The following is a 12,500-nucleotide window of genomic DNA, read 5'->3' as shown; positions in this document are numbered from 1 at the left end:
CATTACAATGAGCCCGTCCTCTGATGTCTCCTCTGCTTTAACCGTGTGTGTGTGTGTGTGTGTGTGTGTGTGTGTGCTGAGGACTGTGTGACAAGGTTTCTCATGACAGCGTCATCCGAGCGCTAGCTCACCTTGTGCTCGTCACTGCATGTACCCAGCAGATGACAACAGACTTCGGCAGGCAGGTCAAGTGATTCGACCTTTATGCTGTAGAACACACACACACACACACACACACACACACACACACACACAGACACAGAAAGAGAAACACATGCGCATGCACGCACACACACGCAGACACGCATACACCACACACACACAACACACACACACACACACTATTTGTGTTCTCCTCCCTTCGGTTGCTATTGGTTACAGAGTACAAACTGACTAGGCCCTCCGTGCCAGCTTCCAGAACGGACCGTTCATGAAGAAACCGAAACTCAAAGTAAAGCAGAAGCGGAGACTTTCTGAAACCTTACCCGTCTCCCACCAGTACCAACAGTGTGAGTGACATGCGCCCCCCCCCCCCCCCCACCTCCCTGAAGCAGCACTTTGATAGACACGACTCCCCTGAACATACCCTGAAATACCAGCCATCCGCCCACCCACCTACACTACACTCTCTCTTCCACCACTTAATGTACTAATGACGCTGCTCACCTACCACCCCACCCCCCCCCCCCCCTCCCCAGCTCTCTAGCACCCCATCCTGAGTGGCCAGTGGGCGGTACAAATACCCACACAGAGGACGGAGGACAGCGTTTCAGCGCTCAAGTGGACCCCCGCACCCAACAAGCGCTAATGCATTGAGCATAAACCCAGCCACTCACCCCGCCCACTGCCCACCCTTCTCTCTCTCTCTCTCTCTCTCTCTCTCTCTCTCAACCACTCCATCCCTCTCTTCCTCTCTCTCTCTGTGTCTGAATCACTTCATCCCTCTCTCCCAACCCCTTGTCATTATAATTGTACCTTGTTCAAACCTCTGTCTCTCTCTCTCTCTCTCTCTCTCTTTCCTACTCACTCCATCCCTCTGTCAATCACTCCATTCATTTTCAACTTCAATCATTCCATTCCCCTCTCTCTCTCTCTCTCTCTCACCCACCACCTCCCTCCCTCCATCTTTAATGTACGTCATCCTCTCCATCACGCTCTGCCTCCCACGCTCCATTACCATTACCCCCCCCCTCTCTCTCTCTCTCTCTCTCTCCCCCCCTCCCTCCCTCTCTCTCTCTCTCTCTCTCTCTCTCTCTCTCCCCCCCCCCCTCTCTCTCTCTCTCTCTCTCTCCCCCCTCCCTCCTTTCTATGTCAGTCTGATGTAATTTAAAGAGCAACTCTATGTCCTGTCCCCTTACAAAGAGGGACACTCTGAATCTGACACCTCAACCTGAAAATAACCCCCCCCCCCATGGCTTCCTTCCTCTTTCACCAGGGTGCGAAACTCCCTCCACCCTCTCTGTGGTCTGCTAGCTACAATGACATCAGGGGAGGCTGGTGGAGGTAGACATCGGAGGACGGGGGCTCATTGCAATCCATGCATTATGTGTGTTAAAAGAAGAAGAAGAAGAGGAATGTTTTCTTTGACAAGCAATGGATTTGCCATTTGTCAATTGTTGGATTTAGTTATTTATCTTTTGCTCTAGGCACAGGGGTCAGCCATAGTCGGGGCCCCTGGAGCAATTAGGGGTTCAGTGCCTTGCTCAAGGACACATGCAGCTCCCTCCCGAGGCGGGGATCGAACCAGTGACTTTCGATTGCTAGCCGGCCTAACCTCAAGGTTACCACCGGCCCCAATGAGCCGGTCCTCGCAGCTCAAAGCGTCTTAACACACACACACACACCACACACACACACACACACACACACACACACACACACACACACCTGTTACCAGTACACTGAGCGGCCTGCGTGATAAGAGGGTCAGTGCAGTGTTTAGACCTGCTGGCTCTGATAACACTGCTGTATGGACAGAGCACTGAGTGTGTGTGTGTGTGTGTGTGTGTGTGTGTGTGTATTGATGAGGAATCACTTACACACAGCATGGCCTTCACATGGCCATCACATCCCACACTGTGGGGGTTTTGAGCTGTTATCTATCACAATACACTTGTCTATGATAAGTCACTGTTATCTATCACAATACACTTGTCTATGATACGACACTTCAGGAAACTGAAGTGAAACTTCACACTTCACACTCACTGAACAGTTAGACCTAGCCTAGTGATGCTTTGGGGGGGGTGTGTGTGGGTGGACACACATACATACATACACACACACACACTCGCACTCGCACTCGCTCACGCTCACGCACTCACTCACTCACTCACTCACTCACTCACGCACTCGCACACGCACACGCACACGCACACGCACACGCACACTCACACTCACACTCACACTCACACTCACACTCACACTCACACTCACACTCACACTCACACTCACACTCACACTCGCTCACACTCACACTCACACTCACACTCACACTCACACTCACACTCACACTCACACTCACACTCACACTCACACTCACACTCACACTCACACTCACACTCACACACACACACACACACACACACACACACACACACACATACACACACACACTCAGAGCGCTGTCCACACATGATCAGTGTTATCAGAGCCAACAGGTCTACAGTGGCCCTCATAGATTGTGCTGTTGTTGGAGATAAGAGAGGGGGCAACAGAGAGGGGGCGGGGCTATACTGAGACCATTGTGTCGGCATGCCTGAAGCTTCTATGCTAAAGTGTCTTCCCCTCCCAGAATCAGCATTTACACTGCCTTCATCATCACCATCATCATCATCATCCACAATTCTGCTCCTCATATTCATCCTCGTAAAAAAATCATCTTCATCACAAATTGCATTTTCAAACTGTATATCCTCATTCTCCTCCTCCAACTCCATCATCCTCTTCCTCATCTTCTTCAGCTGCTCCTTTAATGAGAGGTGTGTGGGCGCATAAGTAATTGCTTAATTTGCTACCTACACAGTACACACTTGAGCTAATTGTTGCTTCTGTAGCTCGGGATGTCTCAGGAACAGGAAATGACAGAACAGGGGAGCAATAGAGAACGGTGGAGTCTTGTTCATAATCATTAATTCATACTACTGCTATTGGGTCAATTTTATTGACTTAAATGTATGTCAATTAAGAACAATTTAATTTTCTTGTGCTAAATTGAATGTAGTAAAACAGTAATGACAGTCGTTAATTTATTTTCCACGGACACGGTCTGTAACCATTAGTTACAGGGTTATACAACTTGTATAATTTGCCAGCCCGCCCCTCAGCATACAGCTATATCATGTGTCCAAATACAGCAGGATTGATAGGAAAGTAAAACCTCCATAACCAGCCTCAACAGACCATACAGTAGATAGATATCCTGCAGAACCAGCCTCAACAGACAATGCAGTAATAATAATAATAATAATAATAATAATAATAACCTTATTTGTATAGCGCTTTTCCTGCAAACGTTGCAGCTCAAAGTGCTTTAATCATTATATCATCTTAATTTAATTATTTTGTAACTTAAATGCAATATTAAAAGGATGGGTTTTTATAATCTTAATTTAATTATTTAGTCATTTAAAGGCAATATTAAAAAGATGGGTTTTTAGTCTTGACATATTTGCTGAGATTGCATCCCTGAGAACTGGCAGTGCATTCCACAATTTGGGTGCATAAAATTAGAATGCAGCCTCACCAAATCTCTTCTTTTGTACAGAAAACCAGCGTCAGATAGTAGATAGATATCCTGCAGAACCAGCCTCAACAGACCATACAGTACAGTAGATAGATATCCTGCAGAGCCAGCCTCAACAGACAATGCAGTAGGTAAAACAACGGAGGGCCAGGTGGCATCAATGATAACACGGCCTATCACATAACAAGCCCAGGCGTGTGGGCTGCTCTGATTTACATCCATTGAGTCACACAGGACACAGATGGACAGATGACAGAGAGATAAAAAGAGAAAGAGGGAGAAAGAGAGAGAGAGAGAGCGAGAGAGAAAAAAAGAATGACAGAGAGAGAGAAGGAGAAGGAGAGAGAGAAAGAGAGAGAGAGAGTGAGAGAAAGGGAGAGAAAGAAAGAGATTAAGGGGAAGATAGAGAGTGCTGCTGCCAGTTTGTGCCAGTGTCAATCTGCTTGTGTAAATCTCTGGCAATTACAGAGCTGAAGAGGGCTTGAGTGGTGTACACTAGTCACTTAGAACCCAGCCATAGTCAAGAGCATGATATTGGATACGTTAGCACTGGGGGGGGGGGGGGGGTTGAATACAGCATTTTCTGTTTTATGGTAAGAGCAAATAAACAAACATACAGACAAACATACTTCAAAATAGGGTTTTATTCACTAGGATTATTCATTATGCTGCTCACTCGAAAAACACTCCGGAATAGCGGTGTTTGAGTAAACATTTTGCAGCTTCAGGCAATTAGACAAGAGAGGAGTGTGTGTGTAGGGGGGGGGGGGGGAGCTGTGCTACATTGGGGGTTATTACGGGATTGATTAGGCTGGCAGGCTCGTACCCAGGGGAGTACAGGCTCGCTCAGCAGGCTTGTCCTCATACTCAGGAGACTGGAACACTGAGCTGAGAGACGGCGTCTCATAGCGTGAACTTCCTCTTCCTGTATGGCTGATCACCGACAGCAACAACAACAACAACATTATCATCATAAACATCGTAAACAAAATCAAGTCATCAGATAATCAGCTCCCCCGTTTAGAGGAAACATCTTGAATGTGTTTAACTGTGAGAAATACCAGAACAACTTCCTGTGGATGTGAGTCTTTGAAGACACGGTTCGTAATCAAGCCTGTAACTGTATTCTCCGTGGACGGCAACCCAGCGGGGCCAAACATAAAGAGCAGCCTAATGATGTGTCAAACGTCGGAGGACAGGGCTCATTGTAATGCATAGATGCGTGTTTGACACCATTAGAATGCATATAACGTGTTTGATACCGTTCCTAATTCCCGTTCCATGCATTTCAATGAGCCCCGTCCTCCGATTCCTACCTCCACCAGCCTCCCCTGGATGACAGCCTCTAGAAGTGACTGGTCAGGGTACAGATCTAGCTGCATCTGCTCTCTAACTCCGACTGTCGACATGGTGAGGGTCAGTCAGGGTGACACGCCGAGTGAACACACACACGCGTGCACACAGACATGAACGTGTGCATGTACGCACACACACACACGCACACGCACACACATGCATACACATGCATGCATACACACACACACACACACACACACACCTTCGATACCATTCCTCACTCCATGCATTACAATGAGCCTGTCCTCCGATTTCTGCCTCCACCAGCCTCCACCTCATGTATGGGGGTCTATTGTAGAAAGCGGAGAGAGGGGCCCGTTTGCTTTGAGCCACGCAGGGGCTTCTCTGACACCCCAGGGTCTTCATCATGGTGAGGCTCAACACAAAGCCTCCATTGTCTGGTCAGGATCCCCGTGCTGACCCCTTTCCATTGTCATTCCAGCACCCAGTTCCGGAATGGCATTGCATACCTTTGGAATTCCACTCCGGAGCACTCTATGGAAAGCACAGCGGATGGATGGGGGGCGGCAGGGGCGGGGGCGAGGGGGGGTTTATCCGATAACAGCATTCCCTGGGCTGGCGAACGGGAACGAGGACGGGAGTGTGTGGGGACAGGTAATGACTGACGCTAAGTGTTAAATGAGGGCCCCCTGTGCTCTGTAACGAGGCGGTCTTAACTGCTGAGTGCGAGGAAGCGGCAGCGGGGTAAACCTTCCACAGGGGACGGAGGAAGGAACCTCAGTCATCACATCTAAAGAGACGGAGCAACAGCCTGGAGCGCATCCTCACTGAGTGGGAGGGGAGAGCCACACGTGCACGCACGCACGTGCACGCACGCGCACGCACGCACGCGCACACGCATGCACACGCACACGCATGTACGCACACACACGTGCAGAGCACAGACAGAGTCACATAGGCAGAGTCACACACGCTCTAGAGCACATGATCAGGCTCACACACACGCACGCATGCACACACACACGCACGCACACACACACACACACGCACGCACGCACACACACACAGTCACACGCACCCACTCTCTCACACACGCAATCACACACAAGCACACTCACACAACAGGCTCTAATGAATGTAAAAGACACAGCCACACACACTCTACCGGACATGTTCAGGTTCACGCACACACACATGCGCGTGCACAGACACACACACACACACGCACACACACGCTCTCTCTCAAACACACAAACGTACACAAACACACAGAAGCATACACACACAATAGACTGTAATGAATTTAAAAGTTCCTCAAATGAAATAGTAGCTACAAGGTTGCAGATCTCATTGAATAGGCAGGACATTTTAATAAGGTAGTGGGGGGGCACAAGAAATGTGGGTGGGGGGGTTAAAAACACATGACACACTCTATTCCCATCCTGTTCTTCTGGAGAATGTATTTGAATACCAGGAGAGATTCCTTTGAATCCACTCTTTGGTGCATTTGAATAGAAATCTTGTTTGCCACCGCTAATTCACAGGCACTCGCCAAAACACGTGTAACCAACTTTGCACTAACTTTACACACGACTCCAAACACACACACGGCACTCCCCGTCAGCTAGCCGGCGTGGTCCAGTGGGTCTAGCACCGCGGGTCTACAGTGCACACATTACGCCCATGTCAGCATGGGTTCGAATCCAGCCAATGCCCTGCTGACATACCCTCTTCTCCTTACTTTCCTGTCTGTCTTCACTATCTCTATCCAATCAAATGAAAAACATGAGTGGGACCGCTGCCCCACTCAGAAAGAAATAACCTTTCAAAAAAACATGGACGCAAACACAACACATCATATATGCATCTGTTGACGTCACCCCCCCCCCCGCCCCCCCATCCCCCCCGAGGTTGTCATGACATTTACATTGTAATTCAGCGTTAAGCGTGTTAGCGGCGTCTGTGAACACGCAGGAGAGAAGAGCGGCGCTGAGAGGACTCTCGTTTTCCTGATGATTTATGAGCTCTTCAACCCCCCCCCCCTCGAATGGCTCGGTGGGCTCCGGTATGCTGGAGGGAGGGGGTCGGGGGTGAGAAATGGGTCTGAGGGGGGAGAGTGTGTGTGCGTGTGTGTGTGTGTGTGAGAAACAGGCAAGTAGTTGCAGAGAGAAAGAGAGAGAGAGAGTGGGGAGATGGGAAAGAGGCAGAGAGGCAGAACATGTGTCTGTGTGTGTGTGTGCGTGCGTGTTGGGGGGTGGGGGGGTCAAATGTAGGGAATTAATAATGAAACACACCAGACACGGGGAAGTCAAGGGTCAAGGCGGGTGCTATACTCCCTATACTCCCTGCGTATAGGGGGGGGGGCATGTTTAACCAAGAGGGAGCCCTGGCGGCGGCCTCTCTATGTAAACAGGTCAAAGGCCTGACGACACACAGCTGCTGGGGGAAAGCGATCCGCTGCGGTTGGCTGGTAGTCCAAGCACCGGAACAGGTTTATACATCCACTCTGTACATGCTGCCATAACATTCACACGCCACACTGAGCCGGCCGCAAGCGCACGCACGCACGTACGCACTGCCTATCTTAACCATAGGCTTAGGGGGTTGAACGGAGGACTGCATGCACGCGCACGCACGCACGCACGCACACACGCGCGCGTGCACACACACACACACACACATACACACACACACACACACACACACACACAAACAGACTCTCTCTCACACTCTCTCCCCCTTGTGGGACCCTGACACCAGAGCTGGGGGGCCGTGGATGGGTGACAAGCCAGAGGGGTTAGAGAGGCAGATCAGGGGGCTCACATTCAACACACCTCTAATTAGAGCAGCCAGGAATCCCCAACACGCAGCCTGGCCCAGCACTCCACAGCTACTAGGTTTATATGGATGGGGTTATAGAGACACACACACACACACACACACACACACACACACGTTGTGAAGGATGGGAAAAGGGGGGGCAGTGATGGTGGTAGGGACCCTGCTAATCAGGGTTGGGGTTAACACACCACAACCTCACATACCCAACAAATGCATGCGCACACGCACACGCAAACACACACGCACACGCAAACACACACACACACACACACACACACATACACACACTGCTCATATATTCTCTTTGTTATAGATACATGAGACAAGACAAGAGTATGTACGAGGAGGAGACCATATTAAAGATTGATGGCTAGTGTTGAAGATTACTGACATGAAAATACTGAGGTTGGCCTTGAAGATAAATGAATAATATCGGTGAAAGAAATCACCCCCCCAAAAAACACACAATCGCCCACGTTCTCTTTGAAGCTCCTTCCAAATTTGATTCCAAAACATTTCCAATTTAATTCAAAAGGGCAGGAAACAAGACACTGGCACATTAAGTCCTGAAACTTCTCTCCAATGAGCTACTTAACGTGTGCACTATCCATGTGGGGAGAGAGAGAAAGTGTGAAAAAAGCGAGAGCTGTCAAAAATATCACCTTGGGATGTGTATTAAAATAATTGTATTCAACATATCTATTAAAGAGCCTTTTCATGTCCGTCGCGGAGTGGCGGCGGCTTTCTCTGAACTCCTCCTACCTTCCTGAAGTCCTCCAGCAGTGGGCTGGCAGACTAATTAAAAGTGGTTAGACGCGAGCGCTGGATAAGACCAGTTTTTTCATTCGGATCTTTATCCGCCATTAAACACCATTAACCTTTGGAGTTGGCCCCCCGGTGACACGAGGGGGCCTTTGATACCACAGCTGTTTGTGGGGGATCCTCGTTTCAAAAGGCGTTTCAGGTGTTTGGGCTTGGCGAGCTAAATATAGACGGATTATCTTAAGATTTCCCTGGAAAGGGACACACATAGTTGTGTGTGTGTGTGTGTGGCGGCGGGTGGGGGGGGGGGGGTAGAGAGAGAGAAGGAGGTTGAGGGGTTACCTGTTCCTTTGTTGCGGTCCACAAAGCAGTATTTGAGCTCGTACTCTTTCAGGATCTCGTGGACCTCCTGGAGAGGGAGGGAGAGAGAGAGAGAGACAGAGGGTTTACACACAGGAGAAAATGAATTTTCTTTAACACACGCGTCAACGGGCCACATCTTTTGACAGCCAAGACATTTTCTTCGAAAACGAAAAAGCCTTTGATGGAACTTTTCCCTATTGTCATCATTCTCTCGTGTGAGGGAATTACATAAATCATACTCTCCTGTCAAAGAGCTTTTTCTTGCAATGTTTATTTATTTATTTTTACATTATAGGCACATAGGACACATAGGGGCGCATAGGAGGGGGTCTCTGTGGTTCTTGAGCTCGAACCCTGCCATTGGACGTGACGCAACAACGCGAGTGAAAGGCAGAGCAGCTTTCATTGACTTCAAAGTAAGACTCCCCTGCTTCACATGTTAAGAATATGGAAATATTTAAAATGTAAACATATAGGAGGACAGTCATAGAACATACATAACCATAGGGCCCTATGTACAGTGCTAGCCTGCCTGAACAGGTACATCTGTTTAGCAAGGTGTTAAAAGAGTCAACACAGCCAGCAGCTCTGACATTGTGGGGTGGAGGATGTTAACACACTATTTGGTGGCTGTAGTAGAGGAACAGGGCTGTTATCAGGAGAGACAATCAGGAAGAATAAACAACATTATGCTCAGATATCGCAGCACACCAGCAGCCAATACAGACTCGGTCTGTCACATGGGCTAATGCCCTCAAAGTGATGGCAGGAGAGAGCTTCTACTTCCACATTTTTCACCCACCCACATATGGCTGGCCACTTAGATTTTTTTTAAAAATGTGCCGTAGTTAAGTGCAGGCAGAGGCAGAGCCTTTCCCTCGCCTTTCCTCTCCCTCTCCTCTCCTCTCCTCTCCTCCTCTCCTCTCCTCCTCTGCCATCCACTCACAAATCATCCTCTTATCACATAAGGGCACGCAGACACACACACACACACACACATACACACATATACACACATATACACACACACACACACAGGGTCACTTTTTCCTGAAAACAGACCAGTTCCTATGAGATGGATACAGGAGGAAGTAAACCACTTCAAAACAGCGCCTTCACTCACTCTCTCATCCTGTTCACAGAGAGCAATCTGACCTATAGATCCCTGCCTCTCCTCCACGGAGAACACAAAAGAGAGAGAGAGAGAGAGAGAGAGAGAGAGAGAGAGAGAGAGAGAGAGAGAGAGAGAGAGAGAGAGGGAGAGAGAGGGAGAGAGAGGGAGAGAGAGAGAACAGAGAGAGGGAGGGAGAGAGCAGAGATAAAGACACAGCACAGCTGCATCTTCCTCTTTTGTCTCTCCCTCCCTCCCTCTCCCTCTCCCTCTCTCTCTCTCTCCGTCCATCCCTTTTAAGCTCATGAACACCACTGCTGGGCGTTTAAAATGTGTCTAGAGGAGATAAAACAGAGGAGACGTGTTTACTCCCAACTTTTATGTCTCTCTGCTGAAGATGGCCTGCCGGCTGCCTGCTGAGAAGTCTCCATTATGATGAGGACCCCTTAGAAGGCCCCCCCTCCCCTCCACCCCCCTGTCCTGTAAAACACATAAAGACACTTTAGGAGCCTTTACACGCTGCACCTGAGCGTTCCGTGCCATGCCGTGCTGTGCTGTTCCTACGCTTTAAGGTGGTGACATTTTGAGCAGAGGCAGAGCCGCCACCCGCCCCCCCCCACACACAGTCACGGACCCCCCGTGTTTGCTTGGGACTCCGGTGTCACGCTGGACGTAGCCGGACATTAAACAGAGCTGGCCGGGAGGATGTCAAGCCAGTTAAACACACCAAGAGAAACACATTCTGTCCGTCGTCTTGACTTACACACCCGTCAACCCTCAGCTCTCTACACTAACCTGCTCTCCTGCTCAAAGCAGGGGAAGAGATGGCGTCGGAAAGTGGCCTTTTCATCTCTCTTTCTACCTTCCCCCCCTACTCCTCTTGCTCTCTCTCTCGCTGTCTCCTTCTCCTCTCTCTCTCTCTCTCTCTCTCTCTCTCTCTCTCTCTCTCTCTCTCTCTCTCTCTCTCTCTCTCTCTCTCTCTCTCTCTCTCTCTCTCTCTCTCTCTCTCTCTCTCTCTCTCTCTCTCTCTCTCTCTCTCTCTCTCTCTCTCTCTCTCTCTCTCTCTCTCTCTCTCTCTCTCTCTCTTCCCATCTCTCTCAGACTATATGGCTCTTAAATGAGCAGAAAGCCTCTCTTGAACACAATACCACAGCCGTGTGGATTAAGACGTCATGGATTTGACTTTTCTTTTTTCCTGCTACCACACACACACACACACACACACACACACACACACACAGATCCGTCATTCAAACGTAATCGGCCCGAGAAATAATGAGTGCGGTGAACATGTGGTCCGGCCCCGGCCCAGCCCGGCGGAGGTCAGTAGAGCACCACCAGAACTAGACTGGACACAGACAGATGCGCTTTGCTACCGCGGCTAATGGGTTTGCACAGGGTTAGTTGGGATTGATTTCCAATTCGACGGTTAAACCAGCCGCTCTTCTCCAACCCCTTCTATCCCCTCTTGCTCCCCCATCTCCCCTTCCACCCCTCCCCTGTTGCAGAAGCTTAATCAGATGGCCTACTAGTCTAGCACACAGATGGATGACAGCGCACGGAGGGGGATTTGCTGTAAAGCACGAGAGAGAGAGAGAGAGAGAGAGAGAGAGAGAGAGAGAGAGAGGGAGTCACCCCCCCTCTGACTGGAGGTCTGCATGCATAACTCCAATCAACCATCGGACACATTTCCCATTAACATCAATGCAAGATTTACAGTATATCCATGTCTGAAGTTCCAAGCGTGTGACTATGTGACCCTGGTGAGAGAGTGATGATGGATGTAGCCTCAGGGGTCCCGTCCCCCGTCCCGCCTCCGCCCCCCCGTCCCCGTCCCAGGTGACTTCCTCAAAGGAGTGTGTGGGGTGTGTGACAGGTGGCAGCATGAATCACTGGCCCAGAACGACCTGCCAGATGAGCCCCGTCACACATACAGGGCAGCACACACACCAGCATGCACACACACATGGACACACACACACACACACACACAGACACACACAGCTGAAGGGGTTCTCAGTACGATAGTACGACGACTAAGGTCAGGGCGTTGAACAGCCTTCAGTTCTCTTCTCCTCCGTTGTGTTCTCTCCATCCCCTGCCTCTGCCACTCGTCCGTCTGATGAAATGTTCATGTTCAGGCGTGTAACCGTAGACACGAAAACCATGAGAGAACACGGAATCAGATCTCTAACACTCTCACTTTCTCTGACCTCTCTTCTTACACAGGTCACCCACCCACAGTCTCTCTCTCTCTCTCTCTCTCTCTCTCTGTTCTCCTCTCAGGGATCTTTCCTTTATCTCCTCTCCTCTCCTCCTTTTCCTCCTCTCTCATCCCCTCCCCTCCCCTCTCGTCTCCTC

At 49.7% G+C, this 12,500-nt stretch overlaps 1 protein-coding gene across 1 annotated transcript in view; it reads right to left on the bottom strand.

Annotated features, from left to right (window-relative positions):
* raver2 (ribonucleoprotein, PTB-binding 2) overlaps positions 1-12,500 on the bottom strand; it is a gene marked incomplete at both ends in the record, with an annotated part of 57,959 nt that overhangs the window by 41,843 nt on the left and 3,616 nt on the right. The window contains 1 exon segment of the mRNA XM_080546240.1: positions 9,008-9,074. Within this exon segment, the coding sequence (XP_080402366.1) occupies positions 9,008-9,074 (67 nt within the window).

This window comes from Nansenia antarctica, assembly GCF_963989245.1.
Source record: "Nansenia antarctica genome assembly, chromosome: 1".
Lineage (NCBI taxonomy): Eukaryota > Metazoa > Chordata > Actinopteri > Argentiniformes > Microstomatidae > Nansenia > Nansenia antarctica.
Note: the sequence above shows the minus strand (reverse complement) of the source record. Positions and strands in the feature narration are given on the sequence as shown.